Source organism: Acanthochromis polyacanthus, chromosome 8, assembly GCF_021347895.1.
Source record: "Acanthochromis polyacanthus isolate Apoly-LR-REF ecotype Palm Island chromosome 8, KAUST_Apoly_ChrSc, whole genome shotgun sequence".
Lineage (NCBI taxonomy): Eukaryota > Metazoa > Chordata > Actinopteri > Pomacentridae > Acanthochromis > Acanthochromis polyacanthus.
The window spans coordinates 32,970,558-32,994,732 of NC_067120.1; the positions used below are offsets into that span (position 1 = coordinate 32,970,558).

General features: G+C 39.3%; 1 protein-coding gene across 2 annotated transcripts in view; it reads right to left on the bottom strand.

Moving 5' to 3' along the window:
* il34 (interleukin 34) overlaps window positions 1-24,175 on the bottom strand; it is a 51,285-nt gene that overhangs the window by 13,152 nt on the left and 13,958 nt on the right. For both annotated transcript variants that reach the window (XM_022218573.2, XM_022218574.2), the window contains exons 3-5: window positions 5,626-5,729; window positions 3,236-3,313; window positions 2,899-2,976 (exon numbers count right to left, since the gene is read on the bottom strand). In XM_022218573.2, coding sequence (XP_022074265.1) covers window positions 2,899-2,976; window positions 3,236-3,313; window positions 5,626-5,729 — 260 coding nt within the window. The remainder of the gene's footprint in view (window positions 1-2,898; window positions 2,977-3,235; window positions 3,314-5,625; window positions 5,730-24,175) is intronic.

Genomic DNA, 24,175 nt, shown 5'->3' on the forward strand with positions numbered 1-24,175 from the left:
ATTTTCCAGTCTGTCTGAGGATAATTTTCCACATATACTCTGCTGTATGTGGAGGTCTGTTGAGGGGTTCATAGACCCTCGTGTACTTTGTGAACATGGACAGGATGACACTGGCCTTAGTCTGTCATTGACTGACATGTGGCACTTCAACACAATTTGTTTTTAACTGACTGACAGAGCTTTAGTCCTTTGATTTGTCTTAGAGCTACTAAATTACTTTTCATTTTCTGATTCATTTTACCTTTAGATTTTGTAATGCTTTGACAGACAGACAGACAGACATAGACAGACAGACAGACAGACAGACAGATAGCTAGCTAGCTATCCAGTAGCTCAAACGTGTTACGTACAAATAGGTAAGGGACAATGTAAAAAAAGAGCATGCAATTAACATGCAAATCTGTCTCAAATAGCTCCTGCTCAGGTGCTAATCCACTGTGCTCATGCTCAAAACTGACTGTCTCTCTGCACCCAAATTAATATTGTATTTGCCCATAAGGGAGGCTGTAAAAAAAAAACTTGCTCAATTTCTTCCTGTAGCAAGATGACCGGAAAGCAAAGTGCTACTACTGTAGTACAACAAAATTATGCGGCAGGACTTGGGAAAGTGATGTCAGTTTAACAGAGTGGTTCCATGGGCTGCAGTGGATCCTGTTCATAATCCACCAAGCAGTTACCAAGCAGAAAAAATGCTGCTTTGTTTGGCATTTGCATATTTATTTGAAGAGGTAGCTGGAGGTCATTAACCGCTACAGGAGTCTCTGTCATGGTTCCCTGTTGCGAGCAACAGCATAACAATGGGCCTCATTCATGAAGCGTTCTTAAGAACAAATCTGTTCTTAGAGCCTTTTTAAGAAGATTTTTTGGCATTCACGAACGTGTTCTTAACTGACCTGTTCTTAAAAGTAAGAACAAATTCTAAGAACACTCAGGAGGACTCTTACACACAAAAAATCTGCTCTTTTAGAATTTTGTTAGTCAAAACTGATCCAAAAATTTGAATTTCTTTCTTAAAATGATTCAAATATTACCACAAATTATTTAATTTAAAACTAGATTTATTCAAGTGAATTTTAGTGATCAATGGTTTTATAGTTCAGTGCCAGTTAAACTCAAAATCAGATTTTAGATCTGAAGCTGCACTTGGTCACATTAACGTGTTTAGAGGTCTGTGGGAGGTACAAGCGCAATGACCACTACGACGTGCATGCGCGATGACCGCCGCCACGTGCACGCACAATAACTATTGCAACGTGCGCGCGTAATATCCACCACGCTGACCGCCGCCACGTGCACACGCCCCGGTGTGCACGCACGCGCTGACCGGGGAGACAAGGCGGACATGGCCTGGGCAGTTTTACCTGTCACTGCAGCAGAGGCAGAGGGTGTTTTATTACGACACACACCCTTTCTGAGTATAAAAGTTTAGCTGTCTCAGGTCAGACTTTATTGGCTGTTTGAAGCTCTGCCATCTGCAGAAATGACCATCACTCTGGTGGGCGGAGTTTCACCTGCACTCCAGTGCTCACGTGTCTCAAACACGCTCTTGCTGCTGCCTTATAAGGAAGTTTAGAGGGTGTACCTTTTACATTTACAAGTCAATACAATGTAAATGTCATGTTAATGAGAGGGGAGGGTGTTCGTAGAGACTGTTCTTGAATCCGGCACATCTCCCTCCTAAGAACAGATTTGGCTTGTCAAGAACGCTTCGTGAATCCAACGTACTTTTCTCTTGGGAGTTCTTAAAGCCGTTCTTACGAACGCTTTTCTACGAACGCGTTCATGAATGAGGCCCAATGTTCTCACTCACACAAACCCATCTGAAAAACAACTGAACAGAATCACTCATTTGATACTTTGGATTTGGACATTGATATTCCCATGATTCTTTGTGGTTGCCAACATGGGACTGTCTGAATGACTGTCGCTACAATCTGTAGCTATTATAGTAAAACTGGACATTGAAAGTACATAAATATGGACACTAGTATATGAAGAAACTCCAAAAGTCTCACAAGACAACAAATACAGAAAACAAGGCCTGTGTGATTGAACGTGGTTATACAGTAACCACCAGCAAGGACTGCAGGAAGTGCAGCAAGCACATCTGCAAGGAGGAAGCAATAATTTTATTGGTTAACGTCACACATGACATTTTATTGGTCGGGACTTTTGATGAGGGTTTTCCACAAAGATCAGTTCAGTAAATTATGCACAAGACGTTTGTGGAAGCAACTGTCTAACAGAGTACAACCAAGCGGTTTTGAGACAAAGCAGAGCAGATTTTGAGAGTAAATACGAAGTTGGAAAAGAAAAATCTCTTTTGCTTCAAGTTTAATTCTCTTGCAAGCTGCCTACATGCCTATAAACTTATTAATTACCTCAAGATTCTCTCTCAGGCTTACAAGTAGGTATAAGTTCATCAGAAAAGAGTAGACACATGCTCAAACCATAAAACAAAAAGGACTGAATGAGTAATGTATAATTGAAATTAAGTGACACACTGAGAACATTTCATGAAAATACGGGAGTTTCAATAATTCCCAGGCTGTAGTTCTGACATTTTCTATTTACTTTCTGTCTATTTAACCAGATAAATCTCTTTCACTGTGAAAGGGACAGTAACTAGTGCTCTCTGTCCACTCTGTCAGTAGTCAGAACACCACATGAACAAATTCATAATAATAAACATACACACTTTTTGACTGAATACCAGAGTATTATACCATACAGTCATACTTTCATGTCCACCTTTACTAGAAATCTCATTTTCTGAGACAGTGTTTGGTATGTGCCACACAATAAATGGCCGCACAGTCTATTATACTTTGGTTGCTTCGGTTGTAAAATGCATTACAACTCTCAGTGACTTAAGTAACATTTTATAGCTTTTCCTACCTTTTTTAACACGCCTTGGTTGACTTGAAACCACAGCCTCTGGAGAACCAGGTCATCCAACCCCTCTACATTTAACCTCTGAAGTAGGAAAGACAAGGAAAAAAATAGGTTAAGTAACAGATGCTAAATGCATTTTAATATTTCATCACCATATAACACCAGGCGCCTAAATACAGGGTATGAGTCTGACATATCCAGACGTTTGATTGTTGCAGGAAAGTCAAAGATTTGAAATGTGGCCCTCTGAGGAATCACCTCCAACATGTCCTCTGGCAGGTACAGGAAGTGAGTCAATAAATCAGGCTTTATAGAGCACAGAGAGAGTCGTGACTTTTACCATTCTGCTGATATTTGACAGTTTAAAGATTTCCTTGTGGTGAACCCTGATGGTGTAGTTGATGGGGAAGTTGTGCTTCTGTAAAGCAAAGAAGAAGAGAGAGACATAAATTAGCCTGTACATTTCACAAGCCAAACTTTTCAGTTGACCTCTTTCAATGCTTTGGAGAAGCTAGTGGGTTGTGACAAGGACAATCAAACTTTTCATACTATTTCTGGTAAAAACACACAAATTCGAACAATTTCATAGAACACAAGGTAGCCATGATAATATCCTGTTCTATGAATGATTAAGTTCAAAAAACAGTAAAACCCCTGACAAGTGAGGTGAATAACACTGAACAAAATCTTACAATGCAACCACTAAGTAATGCAATGTGCTGATGGGATGTTAATGTGGATGTTTAAACACTGAGAACAATGGCCCCCATAACCAGAACAGCTAGACACCCAATGCTGCAAAAACTGCACATGAACAGCTAGAGGAACACGACAAAGAGCACCAGCCTGATCCCAATCCAATCAAGAGTCTGGAGTCCCTGGAGACATCACTAAAAAACCACGGGATCCTCTGCCAACGTCCTGGTGACAGAAACCGCCAACAGATCAGAGCTGTTTTGCTTCACAAGTGTGACCGACATAGTACTAGACAAATGGTTCTAATGTTGTGACTGATCCATGAGTGAGATGCCACCAATATTGTTGCACTGGTGAAACAATATTGGCTTTTCAGTATAAAACATGATTTGCATGTAAGATTACAAAGAAAACGAAGACATATCTCTCTTTGGGGAAAAAAATGCCACGAAAATACTTTGATCAATCAAACTTCATTTTTTAAGTGTTACCCTGCCAAGAAACGCAGCGGAGTTATGCGATGATTGGTGTTGGTTTGTCTGTCTGTTTGTCTGTTAGCAACGTTACTCAGAAACAGATTTGGATGAAATTTTCAGGGAAGGTCAGAAATGACACAAAGGGCAGCTGATTAGATTTTGGCAGTGATGTGGATTATAGTCTGGATCCACGGATTTGTTAAAGATTTCTGTATCATTGCAAGATAGCGGCACGGCGTCACTGTAACTATGACAACAGGTGAACAATATGTCAGCTGCCATAAGTGCGATCCTACCAGAGATCCATCGTTGCGGACTTATTGGGACTTATGCGTTGGAAATGATACAAGGAAGTACTACGCTCTCCGAGTGTTTTTCTAGTTTAAAAAATGAAATTACAGTCTTAACAGCTTTATTCAGATGATGGTGATTAGAATGTTGGAGGTTCAAGCCCTTGACAAAGGCTCTTAATTCTATCAGCACTATATCATGGCTGACCCTGTGCTCTGTGGAGCACTACTGCACTGTATTTTTAACAAATAAACGCTTCTTTTTCCAAGCTATTCTGCACAAAAAAAATGACGAAAGAGCACCGAATTATACTTTCTATGCTCTGGACAGTTACCTCAAAATGACCATTTGAAGTTACGCTTAGCTGATTTTATACATCACAGTGACTAAACTAGTAAACACTTGTGAGACAATTACCTGACTCAGTCATAGCATTGTCATCAAGATTATCTCAGCATGGAAACTACAAATTGCTTCCAGAAACTAGTTTACCGTGTTTACATGGTTACCGGGCAGCATGTGATTAACAAGAGGCAACACCATCATGGAAACTGTAGGAATAAGTGTTTTCAGAGCTTGTCCCAAAGTAGGAAGTACGAGGTAGAATATCTCAACCTGCTCCAACTTCATGGAAGAATACTACACTGAGGGAGCACTCCTATAAATTAAACTGCTTTAACAGACTTTCTGTGGCAAAATAATTGCCGTTTTCACCATTATTGTTATTGATGTTTCCTATTAGTGTCCAGTTGGCTGCAGTCTGTCAGAGCTAATTCTGTCTGACTCTGACTTCAACGTCCTGCACAAATATAGTGACAGGGCATTTGTTTAACCCTTTGACGTCTGAATTTATTTACAATTAAAATTAAGAAAAACTTTTGCATGTTTTTGCTTTCTAATAAGTGGAGATATTTATTTTGTCTATTACACATAGAACAGATATATAATAATAATAACAGATATATAATAATTGGGTCTCACTCCAACCAGTCCTATGAGAAACCAGTGCTTGCAAAAGGTTCCGAGACACGTATTAAATATGCACAAACCAGCATTGGGGGAATGGATACACTATCTCGGCTGAAATCTAAATAAAAGTAGTATGTTGCAAATTTGCGACAATATGCGTCAAGGGGTTAAGGGTGAACCTCTACAGTTAATGTTTGTGTTTGAGGGTCAGGATAGTTTTCATCCACTGCTATAGTATGACCTCCCCAGACATCAGGACCTCCGCCTCATGCTTGCAAACATGCCATCAATCTCTCACCATGTACCGTCGCCGGTGGCTGAGGCTGTCGTTGAGCGTCTTCAGGGGTCTGCACATGTTGGCCAGCGTAGGAGCAGTCAGAACAGGAGCCATCAGAAACAGGCCTGCAGAAACATAGAGCTCAGATTAACTCCACAAAGCAGAGCATTATGCAGGTCACAGAATTTTACCAAAATATATGCATATGGTAGCATTTGGTGCTGTATTGTAGTCCAAATCTCCACCCTCATGGACTTGTGTTCGTGCTAAGTGTATGTGAAAATCACATTGCAGGAAGCACAATGTGAAATAATGCAAATCATGCTACAGCTTTTTTATTGTTCGAGACAAAACTCACATGATTCTTATTTTCCATGATTAAAACCCGTTAAACTTCAGTGTACCGCCAGCGGTACAACTACTAATTTGCATAGGAATTTAAAGAATGTCCGAAGGCTGCAAACACGATTATATAAAAATTATACGCCGATGGAAAGCTTAGATTCTCATGAATCCGCCGGTATAAACCACTTTCAGATGTGATTACCACAGCGGGTAATATAATCACATTTGTCCGACAAACAACGAATATCCATCCATCCGTTCTCTATACACGGCTTCAACGCACACAGCGCGACTCACATTTCCGGGTTTATTATTACACACACAGATGAAAATATTCCACAAAAAACGGCCATAATCCAACCTTGGACATCCAGACGACACAAGCCAGTAAAATATTTCGTCCAAAACATGTATTGAAGTCGGTATATTTACCAAGAATAGGTCGTTTTCAAGGAAATGCACCTCGCGATGCGCGTCCAATATTCCCTGTATTTCTCGTCATATTTTTTATTTACAAATAGAATATTAGCGATTTTTTGTACTGAAAATGGCTGGAATTGACTGCAGCTTAAAGGGTTAATCTACCGCACAGAACATTGTTTACTCAGATTTAAGGGCTTACATGTGCACGGTGAAATGAGCCAAGAACAGTAGAAACACACTATAAAAGGAAGATATGTTTGCAAAAAGCATTGCAACATCAGATGGATAGAAATATTTCAGCTACAGAACGGGTGATGAAGCCAAAAAACTATTTCGGATGCCAGTGAAACCATATGTGTCAGGATTCAAACTGCTTTTAAAAAAAAAATCATTTTAATATTTTTTTATTTTCTCTGCAGATGGGCTCCTTTTGAAAAACGCACCAATAATTGTAGAATGCCGAATTTATTCTAAATAGCTACTCAAGCCCAAGCCATCTGGTTCTTACATGTTTTCATGTCACAATAAGTATTGTAGAAAATATAATGTCCGGTTTTTCTAACACTGCTGCTCTAGTCCGAAGGCTGAGGACTGCACGACTGTCAAACCGTTCAGTGCAGTGATGCTCTAAAGAGGACCTCTTGGCTTTATTGTGCACCATTTCTGTGAGTTTGCACATCTTTCGACTTTTCTGATGAACTAATCATCACTTGCAGTTGTGAGACCAATCTGTCTGAAGCTTACTTCATATAAAATCGACCAAATCTGAAAAAAGAGTCCCACTTGACACCCTCAAAATCAACTGATTCCTTTTTGTACAGGTTTTTTTTAAAAAAACATTTACTAAAGGCATGTGAAGTTTTTCCTCAGTGCCATCAATATTTAAGTTACATGCCCTTAAAGTACATAATAATTGCTTGAAATTTGTTGCTGTTGTGCTTTGATTTGTGTTATTTTTTTCCAGTATTTTTGAGCACTTTTAACTTGAAAAGTAAAGGATATTGACACATGAAAATTTCAAGGATATACATCCATTCAAAAGTTGATATTGGTTAATCAGCGGACGACCGTTACTGATGCAGATATGGATGATCACAGGCATATTTGGATTCTTTAGGTTTTCAATTTATAATTTAGTAGGTACTCAAATTCAGCTTTTATAAGCCACATAAATCTCCATAACTGATAATACTGGATTGTCTTAACTTCATTATTCAGTTTTGTCAGGTTAAACTGTATTTTATGTAATCTTGTCGGGTTTTAACCAAAATATTTAAACTACTCAGGTAAATTCCTGTCATCTAGGGTCTTATCCTTAATATTCAAACTTGTTGGGTAAATTCACAACAGCAACCTATATATACAAGAAGTCTTTATTAACATTAAATAAAGAAGCAGAATCGAGAAACTACCAATATATGATCTGAAACATTAAGTGCAAGAAAAACACTCATTCCATTGTTATTACAACCAATGGAAATGCAAATTTATACATAAGCAAATAAATAAAGAAAGAAAGAAAGAAAGTGTCTTGTACCAACAGTATAGTTCCACAGCTATATTTTTATTTCTATTGAGGATTATGATAAAAAGGAACAAAATTAACCGTTTGGAAGAGTTGCATCTGAGGGTTGTATGCCCAACTATCAACCCCAAGCACCTCTCGAAGACTTTAACAATGTTATGCTGTTTTTGACTTTACCACTGAAACTGAACACATCATTTCAACAAACATCTATTGCACTAGCTTTTCTGGATATTAGTCGTGTAAAAGGAAGATGTCAATTGTCAAGAAAATATTAACAACTTCTTTAATACATTTGAACACAGTGCTGAAGCTGCCGTGTTTCTAATGGAGACAGTCAGATTTTTATGGACTCCTTTTATTTTGTGTTAATAATGATTCCAGTAAAATACATGCAGGCGCCATCATTACTCAACCAAGCAATTATGTTGACAGTTTCCTGATGTACGGCACAAAGCATATCATTTAGTATCAATCAAATAAAAATAAAAAGTACCATATTTCATTAAATTACTTCAAGAGGATTCGTTTTTCCAAATCCTCCACTATCAATTTAATCAGCTGTCTGTGGCTTTTCCTACTATTCCTTTTAGCTTTTCCGATTCACCCTGGCCTCTCTAAACCAATCATTTTCCTGTCAGCATTTAGATTCAGATGTGTTTTCAGGTCCTCATATCCGCAACTCCACTGAACTTCATATTAGAAATCCAAATTATGCCATCATTCAGATGTCCGTTTCGCTCTTCAGGTGTGGCTAAGGCTCCACACAAAATAGAAACAGAAAGACTCTTTCATACCTCTGCTGCAGCTGCTGCAGGTGTGGCTGAGGCTCCACAAAAAATAGAAACAGAAAGACTCTTTCATAACTCTGCTGCTGCTGCTGTACCTCCTGGAGCAAATAAAAGACGTGATGTCCCATGCCTCACACTAAACTGGTCAAATGTACACTGATACAAATCCATTTATCTCCAGAAAACAAAAAACTGATTCAAGACCAGATGGCCTCCAGATGGTAAGCAGTGTTTTAAGACTAATCCTTGTGTCGATCTCAACCAGTGACTGGGTCAAACGGTTGGAAAAAGTCACTCAATGCAACTTCCAGAAACCAAACCCATAAACACTTTGAGGATAGTGTCAGACAGCTCTGAGGTGGAACTACAGCTGAGAATTCCCAGCAAGGAGTCTTGGATCAGGAGTGATTAAGAAAAGCCACGCAGCATCTCCTGTAGTCTGGTTATCTTCTGGAATCAAAATGTATATCATGACAGAATTCATCAAATGTCTGTCATTTAGAATTCAAGACTTAGTTTAAACAGCTTTCAGAATTATGTTGATCGCAATTAACAACACACGTCATCTCAAGACACTTTTCGTAGTAAGGAAAGCCTTTAAAATGCTATATTTTAGAGAGAAACTCAATAGTGGGAAGAGAAGATTTCTCATTATTAAGAAGAAACCTCCGGCAGAGCCAGGCTCAGGGAGGGCGGTCATCTGCCTTGACTGGTTAGAGTGAAGGCAAAGTGAAGAGAAAACAGGATAACAAGTAGAAACACTCAGAAATTTCTCACCAATAATGAGACAACCGCAAACATTTGTTCAGTCATAAGGATTAAACATCTGTGTCACATCCAAGGTTGGAAAACCAGCCAAGAAAAGTATATAGTACCTCCTAGAACTCTTAGAAAACCTAAAGCTCAGTACCATATCAGCATCTCATGGGAACTATGTTTGAAAAATTGGGGTTTGTCTAATATTTGAAGGCAAATCCAGAGCATACCACAGCAACACTGCGTTCTGCAGAGAATGTTGAAATATCAGTTGAGTGTGTTGATGTATTCCAGGAGCTTTCTTAGCTATATTTGCTGAAAGTCTTTTTACATTCTGACAGAAATCAAAAAAACAAGCCCTCTAAAATTAAATTATAAAAAGAAAGTTACATGTGGTAGTCGCACACTTGCACACACTCTTATTGCGTGTCACTGCTAGTCTACAAGGCTGGTCGGACACATGGTTAGACCTATCGATACAATAACTGCAGTTTTACCAAAACCTGCAACACAAACCACAGAAAGTCATAGAAAAGGACACAACCAGGGCTAAGTGATATAGCTACAAAAGTTCGGCATGATAAAATGCTAAATTTCAGTCAAAATTGGTAAGTATTGCTCATTTTTGATGACCTACTTTAAAGCATTTTTTTCCAATATCAAACAACCCTATTTTAGATGCGAGGAAGGTTCCAAAGCAGCAGAGAGAAATGGCTGATGGCAGGTTTTAAAAACTTGAAAAGCAGCCTGTTTTTCTCCAAGGTCCCACCTCAGAGCTTTATGAAAAGTTAAATTAGAACAGTAATGGTGGAATATCACACAGTTGACATTTGGTCCAGCTGGACAAGTTACTTCTATGATACTCTAGCTTCAATTTTGCTTTGTTATTACAGTTCTGTTTGGAGTGAGTCTTTCAGAGTCAGCCCTAAAAGTGTTATGTTAGTGTCATTTTACCTGCAAGAGTTCCTGAGGGTTTGTGTAACATGTTTTTGCTGCTTCATGACAATTGGAAAGCTGTTTAAATAACTAAAGCAGTAGAAGGCTCAAAATGACAACCTAATAAACGCTGATTTTACTTTTAAATTCAAGGCAAACTAATTAAAGAGTCTGAATAAAGACATAATGATGCTTCTAACGCTCTTTTTTAAACCAGAAATACAAAATCAGTTGTGTATGCTCTAGGTATATAATATAATCATCTGTATATTAAAATAGCTGTGGGGAAAATCTTTTTTTTCATGTCCTGAGAACCTTTCTTAAAACCGGCCTATCTTGTAGCCATTATCCTCCCTGCTGAACATCCCTATGTGGCTGCAGAAAAGTTCAAATTATTCTGATGGACTAAGTTTCAGTATTGTGTGTGTGTGTGTTTTTTTTAAATCTTATATCACTTGACACTGAAAAAAAATGAAAAAGTAATATCATGTAATTTTCTACCTATGCTAATAACATCAGGAAACAGCAGGTGGTGACTCTACATTGCAACTCACTGTATATACACTGACATTTTACTTTTTCTTGCTGCCTCTCATATCATCTCACCCTCAGACACTCAGAGAGACGCCGTCAGCATGAAGCAAGATACCTAGGATTTACAACAGACTCAGGCTCTTTCTCAAATATATGTTGGCTGAAAATAAAAAAATAAAAAAACAAAAACTGGAGATGGACGATCACCCATAGAAGTTCTCGGTGCTGTGGAAATAGCTCCGATTTTTCACACCGAGTTATTTTTCATTTCTGCACTTGACTTCAGCACATGTTCTTTTGCTACCATTTGACAAATACCTATTAAGACATGACAAATCATTTATATAAAATAGGAATTGGCCTAAATTATTTCCCACCTATTCAAGACTCCTTTTGCTTTGGGCTCTTCCCTTCAGGGGTCGCCACAGCGAACCGTCTGCTTCCATCTAACGCTATCCTTTGCATCCTCTTATCTCACACCAACGAACTTCATGTCCTCTTTCGCTACATCCATAAACCTCCTCTTTGGTCCTGGCAGTTCAAAACTCAGCTTTCTTCTACTGATAATCATCAATCAGCCACAACATTATGAAGTGAATAACAATGATCATATTGGTATTATGTGGTGTTCTGCTGGAAAACCTTGGATTTTGGCATTCGTGTTGATGAGACTTAAACACCCAAAAATACATTGTCCCAGAACAAGCACACTAACTCATGCAAACAACAATCCTAAATATCACTGACCTACCCCCACAGGAAAATGCACCTCACAATATCATAAAACATCAACCAATCATAAACATCTTGAGGAACATGGCAGTCGCCCAAGATGTTGATTGGACCTCCAAACTTCCAACACCCCATTCTGAACAAGCATCAACAGGATGCAGTGGAACAAGTTTGATTCACAGAGGCCCCACTGCACAACCCAGAGTACCCAACGAATCCACTGCCAATGTCCTGGTGCCAGACCCCACAGGACACTCTGAGAGGTCCTCTGGTCCATGCCCAATGGTTCAGAGCATTATTGACAGCGTAAAGGGACCAATACAATATTAGTCAGGTGGTCATAATGTTGTGTCTCATCTGTGTTTTCACTATCCCTCCTCTGTACATGTCCAAGCCATCTCAGTCTGCCCTCTCTGGCTTTATCTCCAAAACATCGAAACATGCGCTGTCCTTCTGATCCTATCCATCCCTGTCAACCCCAAAGAGAACCTCAGCATTTTAATTTCCAACTCCTATCTTTTACCCAGTGCCACTGTAAACCAGACAACATCACTGGTCTCACCACCGTTTTCTACACCTTTCCTTTCATTCTTGCCGATACTCCTTTATCACACACCACACCTGACATTTTTCTCCACCTGTTCCAACCTGCTTGCACATGCTTCTTTACCTCTTTTCCACACTCTCCATTGCTCCCACCTGTTCTCAAAAAACCTTTTCACCTGCAGCTTGTTATCATGAGAAAATATCCACTGTAGAAGTTTCATTTTCTCACGGTAACAACACATCTTTTATTCATTTATGAAGTTGATTTGTTTTGAAATCTTGCTGCACAACAAGATGAATCACTTAGAAACGTCAAGTAGAACTGAGCTATAGCTGTAGCGACCACTCTATCCAGCCTACTGCACCATGGATACACGTAGTGAATACAATAAATCTGCTGGGTTAAAGGTTCAGAGTTAAATATGATCCATTTTTTTCCATTCAACCACAAACTAGCAGCGAAAACAGCTCAGTCAAGCTAATGTTAACACTTTTGCAAGCTACAAATGTTACAGACTTACTGGTTAATAGAGATGTCAAGAGATCAGATGCTTTGGTACCAAATGGGGCTGAAGGAGAAAATACAGAGTTGCAGTTTTTGCAGTTGTGATTGGATCTGCAGTGTAAGTCTAGCTCTAATTCAATATTCACTGTATAATAGGTTAAAAATCTCTTATGGCGCATTACTTCATAAGACACCATCAAGAGAAGGGCAACATGACTTTATTAAACTACTGACAACAGTTCAAATCCTTGGTCTGTTGCACTAAATAAAGTTTATTCTAATTTGCAACCTAATTGCAACGTTTCAGATTGCCATTTTGATTTGACATTGATTAACCGTCCTGCCCAAGTCGATGCCAAAACTCTATGTGATGGTTTATCAGTCGTATCTGAGCTACCAGAAGTCCGTTTTCTACTGCATGACCTTGTAATCCATTTTAGGGCGGCCAAAACCTTTGTTCATGTTCCAACCACTACACTGCCCCAGCAGAACCTCTATAAGGGACATTTTCAGGGGAGAAAGAAGTACCTAATCCAGGGTAAATACTTCTGAATGGCCATTAAATATGAATGCTGTGGACTGGTTAAACTTGGAGAGGAAAACAAGTAGCATCTTCCTGCTCTCTTGATGACTCCTCCTTTTTAACATTACCCTCTTCAGTGTGTCTCCACCATATGGTTGAACACAACAAGTGTTCCATTGTTCTATTTCATATGTGCTCATAGAACCAGAGTTGCGTCCCACAAGTACTGTTTGTTGTTGTTTTGCACATCTGGAGTTGACGTAACAGGCAAAACAGTTGGGATTTACTCCAAGGTGGAAACAGAAACGCTAAAAGGGTGAATTACGAGGCAGTTTTTGTAAATATTCTGCCACAAGTTACTGAAGTGGAGAGTCGTCTGGTACTGGAGACTTGCAGAAAAACCAAGCAACAACAAAAAAAGAATACAAAAAACACCTACACCAAAATCAAGTGATAATTTTAACATGCTGTGAAAATTCAACAGTTTATATTCCAAAATGCTGCCATTATTGTTTGAAAATTCTGACATTTAGCATCTGTTGCTAGTTGGTATGCTACCGTCACTGTTGTGCATGAATGTTTAGCATACTGTGTGTGCAGCATTGCTTTTAAATTAAAGAGTTTGTCTTGAAATGCTGAAAATATTTGAACGACTTCCTTTCTGGATATTAAATTCGGTATTGAGGATTGTGGAATTGGTACCGACAAAAATATCTGGTGTGACATCCTTAGTGGTTAATTCAACAAATGAGTGCATGTTGTCCCACTTATAATGTAAAAGTATAAAATGAAATCTTAAAAAAATAATAATTACCACTGACTCTTCATCATTTTATAAAAAGAAGCGTAAATCTTCTTGAATCTGCTCTACTCGTGTGTGTTGTACTGCCGCCAGTGTTCTTCCTCACAGGGAGGTAAGTGAAAGTGCTGCTGCACCATCTGGAAGTCTTTCAGTTTAAGGAGCACAGAAAGAAACTGTCAGATCCTCACAGTCATTACTGTAAGTTGAAGCATGCACAAGCCACACATGGAAGAAGGGCCATTAGTTTGGGTTGAACAGTCACAGCTGTTTCTGTGGAACTCTATCAGCTCCGGTAAATTCAGACATCTGACACAGATATCTCAGGCACTCAATGTGCACTTCATTATTGCGGTTAAAAACAGTTGGATTCACTCCGTATGTCAAAGCAACTACTCCTCCTAACGGGAGCGGCAATATCTTCTTTATACAGAGGTACTTCACTTCAAACTAAAAGTGGTGATGACATGAAATCATTTTAAGGGAATACTATATAGTTTAGATAATCACTGGCAAATGTCTTCTTGAATCAGTGAAATGATTTAGAGACTAACAACAGTTGAAGTCATTTTCTTACTCACACGTGGCTGTTAAAGTCATCAGAAAATATAAAATGGCTGAGTAACAAGATGAGATGTTGGTGGTTTAATACTACATTACCAAAACAGCCGAAATTACTTTGTAGATGATAAAGAAATATTTTGAAAACTCAACGTGACAGCTACTAACAGAACATGTTTGAGGTGTTGATCATTTTAATATCCTGTATCGTACTTGGCTGGTAACAAATGGTAACCAGGATGGTGCCGTCTGTCGCTGCAGACAAAGCCTTATGGGATGATTTCACCTCATTTGCAGCGGTGATTACAGAACCCCACATTGTTGATCTGTTTTAAAATGCTCCCGCAATGTAGCTGATTAAGTTTTTTAGCTGAAGCTTGGTCTCTAGAGGAATTCATGCTTTAACCGTGCACAATCATCGCTGATGTCATCGATTATGTTGTTATATCAGAGTTGGCACAGCCGTTTAATGTTTGCTTTTTTTATAATTCGAGAACCGCTGATCCAGATGACTTCAAATTCAACACTGCACTTTCTCTGGTCTCTAGTAATAAACCTGTCAAGTCAGAAGTAGGTCACATTAACGGATATCGAGAAACGCGAAGAACAGACTGACTGACACACATACCGATATATTCACGAGTACAAACAATAAAGATTCAGAGATGATGTATCTGCTCCGTGTTAAAAATCTGAACCTACACGTCAACACAAGTTTGTACTACACGCAAGCAACTGCCTGTGACTGTGTCCGTCTCTGTGTGTGAGCCTCAATGTATTCCTTTGTACCGTGTAACATTCATTTCATTTTCAGTTAGTGCTGTTGCCAGTTGAGGCAAAGACTTTCAGTCTGTTTCATTCTGCTGGATCAGATTGCTCCCTGAATGCAGCAGTTGGTCAAAACAGGTTTTTCTCACAGCGGTAGATAGAGCAGAAATTAAAACAACCCAGAGCAGCCAGAGTTTGGTAGCTGTACATCATGCAGTGCTCTGACTACTTTGCTGTCTGGACCACAATAACTTCAACACGTGTGAACAATCACAGAATAAGACTAACAGTCAGTCAACAGGCACAGTTTAAGCTAAATGCTAACAGTGAAAATACTATGCTGATATTTAGCAGGAATAGCATTTAACATTGCCGTTGTAGCTTAGTATGTTAGTGTGCTTGGGAAACACAAGGTATAGCAGTGGCTGATGAATTCACAGATACTCTGCCGTTCTTTTCAGCCGTTTGTCAGTGGAGGGGTTGTGTTTCTCTACCTTTCTCTGCATAACACCTTAAAGGTGTTCTGTAAGATTCAAGTCAGACGACACACTTGGCTAGGTCATAGATATCAGCTTTTCTTCTTTAGAAATTCTTGTGCGCTTCTGGCAGCATGCTCTTGATTGTTATCAGGCTGGAATTTTCCTCTTCTACCAAGTTCTGCTGGCTGGAAGACATTTTGTTGGTCAACATTTTGGAAAATCCACATCCATCCATAGTGCCATCAATAAATGTAATTTCCCCAACATCTTTTGCACGCATGTCTCTGTGCTTCACTGTTAGGACATTACATCCACTGCGGCAGTCTTGGCCAGATTCCTGCCAGACATGCTGGGTCCTATCTGAGCCGAACAAACGTCTCTCTCTCATCTGACCAACAAATGTGCTCCCACTATTCATGAGTCTCCTTTTCATGTTCTTTAGCAAAGTTTCATCTTGCAATATAGTGGCAAAGAGCAAGCAAAAAAATACATAATGCATATAAAATCATCCCGACAGGCTCATTTTATGTTGTAACAGAAACTCAGACTTCCATTGATAATCCATATGCCAAATCTGAAGCGCTTGCATGTCTGTTTTTCAGAGCTGGATTGTAACAGTAGCACACTGTCCATGGCATCTATTTGAGAGAACAGCCGCTGCAGCTCTGATAAGTGGTACTATGGCTTGTTCTACACCTTGTTCAACACTAACAATGAGTTAGTGTTGTTTGTAATGAGTTAGTGTTGTTTGTTTTTAATTGTTGCACTTTTAATGTTCCTCTGGCTGTTGTCTTGGCCAGGCTTGCCTTGGAAAAGAGGTCAGTGTATCTCAATGGGACCAACCTGGTTAAATAAAGGTTAAATAAAAATAAAACACCTGCTAATTACTGCTGCAACCACTTGCATTTTTCTGATCACAATCTTCCTGTGTCTTTTTCCACTATTGTGAAGTCTCACAATGAGATTAAACAGTTTTGTTTTTTTCTAAGTGGAGCCATGATGCAGACATGCAGATGGACGAAACCAAACCTGAGAAAGCTTTAGTATTCAAATACTATAACCACGTTCAGGCAAGTAGACTGAAATCACAGGTGTTTTCACTTTTGATGCACTGAATTTACACTCTGTGGTCTGGATTTTCCATGTAGTCTTTCTAAAACATTTGTTTTTGATTGTTAACAAGCGAAAACAGTGTACACTTCAATTCGGGAATAACATAGTTCTTGGAATCATTTAATTTGTAAGTGACATCGCACAGGGGCATACTCACTTCTGCTGTATACTGTGTAAATCAGGCTCAATATGTCAGGTGAGAAAGTCAATGTGCTCTGCAGTGTGATATCACACACTGGGTGAAACACATTTAATATGTGATGTCAACGTGTTTTAAGCTTCTGGCGTTAATTTTAATGTAGCGAAATGTGAAATGTCGGGGGAAGGTTGTTCATGACTCCATTACTCAAAATGGCATGTAAAAAGCAAAAAATATGTAGTGATTAGACGCAAAGTGACTTGTGTTATCGATGTGCTATCTCATGACACCGGGACGTGCTAAGTGTTTGCCAAGCTGCAAGTATTTGCAGAGGACATGTTAGAAATAAGAGGAAAACTGCCAAGAAACTTTACAAAACACAGTTCCCACATGTCTATGACCTACACAGTTGCAGCCATTTGTCTGTCAGCACTCCAAGCACACTAATGTCTTCCATGGGTCAATGCATTGGATGGTTCTTAACCTGATTTTTGTCGTTTTAGTTATCTCCTCAGTTGTTTTCTTTGCTTACTGCAGGCCAGTAATTTGACTCTTCTGAGACAGATTAACATCCTTTCCATGACCACAAGATATGTCTTTCCACATGGTTGTTTAAGAAATGAGAAACTCCTCACCGTACCAGCTAGGGTTAAAAAAGCTGTTGCGGCTGAAACATATTCATCACTGCACTAATTAGTTAAATCCAGGTGACGACTTTTCTTTTTTTTTGGGACAGGCAGTGTCTCAAGCATGTTTTTATTTTGTTGTTGTTGTTTCTCAACACGCTGTGAAAGTGAAGTGCATATTAAAACATTCAGTAATGTGACACTGATGTGGCGCACAGCTGAGATGACTTCAAATGTTCAATGCAAATGTTCACATGCCCCCCTTACAATGCAATGCATGTACTGTAACATCTACTGTTGCTGGATGCGGTAACATGAAGTACACAACAACAATCCACCAGCACTCGTGCCTCCACAAACTTTTCAACTTGAACAATTCCCAAACTACAGGTTGCATAATGTGTTCTCAAACGACTGTGTTAACCTCGTTGTCAACACGTCCAATGACAATGTTCAGAATGACATCCCACAAGCAGAACCCTTCTACTCCCACTGATGTTCAGGGTTGTTGCACAGCTGGATCCTTTCACAGCACGTTTTAAGGAGGAGGCTGGGAAACAGGCCGGACAAACCTCCTCGACATGACAACCGAAAGACACAAACATTCACAGTCACGTACTAGACTGATTGGACTTCCGTTGGTCGTGTTTCCTTTGTGGGGAACAATTACATCAAAAAGGGTTCCACTGAGAGCTGGACCATCTTGAACCTTCTTGATGAAATAAGGAAACCAAACATGCTTGAGTTGTGTGAAACAAATATTTGAAGAATCTATAATGTTGCTTTCAAGCAGTTTTAATTAAAGTCAAATGGCAAAATAAAACAATGTAGTGCTGTCTGCTGTTACAATTGCTTTATATTCCCATACATTCAGCGCACATGAGCTGCAACCTAAATCTAAAACACTGTTTCCATTAGTGGACATTTGCATTTGAAAGCCACAAATTCCATCAGTGTGCTTTGTATATTAACATCATAAAACATTCCTGAGTAAAAGGCTACGCTGACCCAAAAACTTCACACACTAATGGGGCAGACTCAGGGTGTCAGGGGAGCTTAAGTATTGGTTGGGCCCATCTTGAAGTAACGTGATAAACTCTGGCAGCGTGGGAACCACTGGTTTGTCCTTTGTGAGCTCATCTCAAGTATGTTCAATATGTTCAGCCTTGCGAACGAAGATAATGCTTAATCCTGGTCCCCTTACACCAGACTGACCCACATGTGGGTCTTTAAAAAGGGTGTGTCAAAGGGAACGCAAATTGACTGTAAAATTGAGTATCCTGTAATTACAGAGAAAAAGAAAAACCCTCACCCTGATCATTTGGATATTTGAACTTGCACGTGCTTATTTCAAGGTTAATTTGTCAGGATGTTTTTGAAGTCAGTGGGAGCTATAAAGGGAGTTACAGGGTTGAATGAATGAGGGCAATGAATATATTGCCCTTTGGGTTGGACCAATGACTGCAGGTGCTCGGCGTTCCCTCAGCTTCTCTGCCTGCAGTCAGTTTCTTCCCCCCTCCTGCTGGGTCTTTGTGCTTCCTCGCAGCACAAACGCAGAGCTCAGGTGGACTGCAGCCTGAGCTCTGCATTCCATGAGTATCGCTCTGCCAGAAACTGCTCAGCTTCTGTTCCTCAACCTCCTGGCATGTCTGAACCGTTTTTCTCCCAGCTCTCTGGGAGTCCATCCTCAGCCTCACCCCGAAGCTTCAAACAACCTGCCCAAGCCTCAGCCACAAGTTGTTGCTGTCCTTTCCAGCAGTTTTCCAGCTGAGGTAGAGTAAACTCCCTTTTTAAGACACCTCTGCCTCCTAGCTTTGGTGGCTTCACTTAGGTGCTCAAACTTAGCCGTGACAGTGGTAGCCATAAAACATACAAGTAGCCCAAAAGTACAATATTCCAAAAGAAGCTTACTTATAAAATGTGACATGAATTTAACAAACCAGCGCTCCTCTTTGGATGGAAGACTAGAGGTCATCTGGGTGTTTCCATATATCCAGGTTACTACTTAGTACCTCACTGTGGTGAAAACAAACCACTCACGCTGGCCAAGGTAACATTCTTGGACTCTTAAACTTGTCATCATTGTGCCATAAAGTGGTGACACGGTATATTTCACAACTCATAACATGTAGGAGGAAAATATTTCTTTTAACGAGTTTCCGTCACACAAAAGATCTCCAGAGTGCTTGACCTTAAATCTAACTTTATTTTACCAGACTATGTATTCACATGTGAGGTTTTAATATGGCTGCAGTGTTACCAGTTACCGTGCCACATCCTAGTGTTTTATATGCAGGTTTCTGAGTCATGTTTGCAATAGATTTTACACATAACAGTCCGTTATTGGTAACATTTTCACCAACCGTTGCTACTTTTGGATTTTGTCAAATTCTTGCTATGACTGTATTTAAATTTGATTTATATGCAGCTGAAAGTGGACTGAGTTTGATTTGTTTACAGAGGACAGTTTGACAGCAGGTACATGAGGTTTAGTTTTCATTGCTATAACCAAGATGATGTAAAGTCCTCATAATGGCAACAGAAATAGACGTGGTTCTGAGATGAGTATCAACATATCACATAAATAAACCGTTTAAAAACTACTGCATGCTCTGATAGCACTGTTGATTGAACATGAATATGTTATACAAGATTTTCAACAACATAATACATGTTCTGTGTGATTTTTCTGCTCTGTAATTTTGCCACTAGAAGAGTAAAATAATTTAAATCACCATTTTCAACCACTCAAGCTCACTGGATTGTTTTCTTGAAGGCCTAAAAGGACTAGATTTAGGTATTAGATAGAGAACAAAATTGACAAAATCGATTCGGCATCATTCTGTCATCCTGAGGCAAAGTTTGTTATTTAAATGCTACTGAGATGTAGTAATCTGTCTTCACTATTAATTTTTTTATGATTTTACTAGCTATTATCTGTACTTTAATAAAACAGGAAATATCAATAAAATAAAAATTAAAAATATCTTTCATATTTCAGTTGGTAAAATACAATGTTTTCTTTTTTGAAGATTTGAATATTGTAAAAAATACATATTTTTTATTGTGAAACATTAAAGAACAAAATATTTTTTAAAAGTTAAAATTTTTGACTTGGAAGTTATTTATTGATTTAATTTTTAACTTTTTTACTGTAAATTTATATTTTCGTACAGTGACTTTACTGGTTCTTATCATTAATTTAACAAAACAAACAAACTGTAAAAAAACAGCTAAATTATCTACCATTTTTCAGTTCTTAATATACATGGTTTTAATTTCGAATAACGGTAAATAACTGTGAAATAATTTTGTATTTATTTTTACATTTTTTGGGGTAATTCAAATAGTGTAAAAACAGTGTGGTAAAAAAAACAAATTAATATTTATAAATATACAGATTTTTGATTTAGACATTTACAGTTTGTCAGTTTTTCTTCACCAGTAATTTTAATACTTTTTTCTCTGATTTTGTTAGTTATCTGTAAAATATTAAAATAACAGCAAATTGTAAAAATAAAAAATAATTAAAGCTGCAAGCAGCGATGGACGGGTCCTCGCATCCACGCTGGTCGGTGAATCCACGCACGTCCACCAGGTGGCGCTGTGACTGAGAGTGTATGTCGACCTCTGAATCGCATCTGGACCAGAGTCCAATCATACATGTAAAATTTCAGCCAGACTGTAGCATGTTCAGAGCAGTTATAGAGCATTTCCTGTCTATCCACCAGGTGGCGCTGTAACTCAGAGTGTATTTCACACAGTGGATGTGATGAGGGCTGGACTCTGATCACTCATGAAAAGTTTCAGGCTGATTTGATCATGTAGAGGCCAGTTATACAGCATTTATTGTCCCTCCAACAGGTGGCGCTGCAACTGAGAGTGTCTGTTGGCCTGTAGATGTGATCAGGATTGGATTGTGATCACACATGGAAAGTTTGAGGCAGATTGGAGCATGCAGTGGAGAGTTATACAGCAGTTGTTGTTTCATGGCGAAGCATCAAAACTCTAATGGTCGCCATGGCCACGCCATTTGGCTTCTGGTTAAACTTTTGATAACTTTTCCAAACCAAGTCCTGCTGTGTGGACTGACAAAATTTCAGGTCTCCTGGAATTATTACCTAGGAGGTATTAACTCTCAAAAATGAGAAAAATCATCAAAAATCTCACAATTAATCCAAGATGGCTGACTTCCTGTTGGGTTTAGGACATGGCTCCAAGAGGCTTTTTTGTGCGTCCTGATGTGCTCTATAAGCCTCCCAAATTTCATGGATGTAGGTGAAACGTGCTGGGGGGGCTGTTTGTTAAAAATACTGTAGGGGGCGCTATAGCATGTGCAGTGCCGAGATGCATACAGTGTTGTTCCTTGGGTCAATGGTGATGTGTGTGGTAATTTTTGTGAGCATTGGAGTATTCCTAACCTGTCAGAAAGGGCTTTGTTTTTGCATGGCGATATTTGGTTGCTACGGCAACAGCGTTGCATGAAATGTCACACCCTTCACAGTGTGTGATTGTCAAGAGGTGAAGACTCGACTGACCAATTTCCAGCATGATATCACCAAGTTTGGGGCCATTGTACCTGAAAATATAAGGCCTTAAACTTACTATTACCAACAGGTGGCGCTATGACTTTTTCAGAATTTATGAGTGTGGATGTGTTCAGACTGGACCTGGTATCCAGCATGTGAAGTCTGAGGCAGATAGGATGTTGTTCAGCTGAGATATGAATCGTTAAATTTTCATGGCGAAACATCGAAATTGGTTTGGCCGCCACAGACACGCCCTTTGATGACAAGTCACCATTTTCACTGGGATGCATCATCAATGTGTTCAGCCTGTTGTCACCGCATTTGAAGTGAATATGATCAACCGGGTAACAATAGGGCATGAAAGTGTAAAAGATGTCTATTTCCTGAAACCACAAGGTGGCGCTATGACTGTCAATGAATATCCCTATGTGGATGACATCAGGACAGGACTGTCATCATACATGTAAAGTTTCAGGCAGATTGGAGCATGTTGAGAAGAATTAGACACCAATTCCTGTTTCATGGCGAAGGATCAGTTGTTTGAGGCTCCGCCATGGCCACACCTTTTGGCTTCTGGTTGAGTTTTTGATAACTTTTCATCAGAAAGGTCTGGTGCATGTACTGGCCAAATTTCAGTTCTCTCAGACTTATCCACTAGGAGCTATAAATTTTGACAAATGTACAGCAAATTCAAGATGGCCGACTTCCTGTTGGGTTTAGGGTGTGGCTGTGATTGACTTTTTGGTGTGTCCTGATGTGGTGCATATGCCCACCAAATATTGTAGCTGTAAATAAAACATTGTGGAAGTTGGCCTAATGACCACTTTTTCAATTTTGCAGGTGGCGCTATAGAGCCATTTTTCCACACATATGCGCAACTCCCATAAAATATCAAATTTTTCGCCAGTCCTGATGTGCACGCCAAATTTCACGCGTTTTGGTTCATGATAAGGCCCCCAAAAAGGCAACTCATTTCCCGAGGAGCGATTAAGTTTGAAAAATTTACAGCAAATTCAAAATGGCCGACTTCCTGTTGGGTTTAGGGCGTGGCTGTAATTGACTTTTTGGTGTGTCCGGATGTTCTGCATATGCCCACCAAATATTGTAGCTGTACATGAAACATTGTGGCAGTTGGCCTAATGACTACTTTTTCAACTTTGCAGGTGGCGCTATAGAGCCATTTTGCCACGCACATGCGCAACTCCCATAAAATATCAAATTTTTCGCCAGTCCTGATGTGCATGCCAAATTTCACGCGTTTTGGAGTATGATAAGGCCGCCAAAAAGCCAATTTACTTTACGGGAGAAAAAAAAAAAAAAAAAAAAAAAAAAAAATAATAATAATAATAAACCCTAGGGTTTCAATAGGGTCCTTGGCACCGCTGGTGCCTTGGACAGTCGGTGCCCTGGCACCGCCTGTCCTTCGCACCCTCGGTGCTCGGACCCTAATAATTCAGTGCATTCAGTCATTAATGTATAAAACAAACAGTAAATATTAGTTGACAATCTTAAGACTGCATTATTCTCAAACACCTCACTATAGACATGAGGTGATGTCGTGTAAGATCTGACCACATTAATGGTGACGTTAACTCTGGGTGCACCAAAAAAGAAAAAAACTGATGTCTGTTTTCCTCTCGGAGGTTACATAATTAATGTCAATGCAGTTTTTCAGTTCCACTCTGAAGTAGCTGCTTTTTTTCTCCTGATGAATCTCTCCTTAAAGAGGTTCTACAGGGGTGGTGGTTGTGGTTGGAACGAACAAATGTTCTGAGTTCCCTTAAACAGTCCGCAATTTCCTGCAGTGGAAACTCTTGTAATTCTCTTAAATTACATCAATTCACGTGTCAACTCCGGGCACAAATGGGCACAATCAAACCCAGAGTCTGACATCATTGCTGCCAACGGGACGCTGACAGACGAGAAAACCAGCAGCATAAA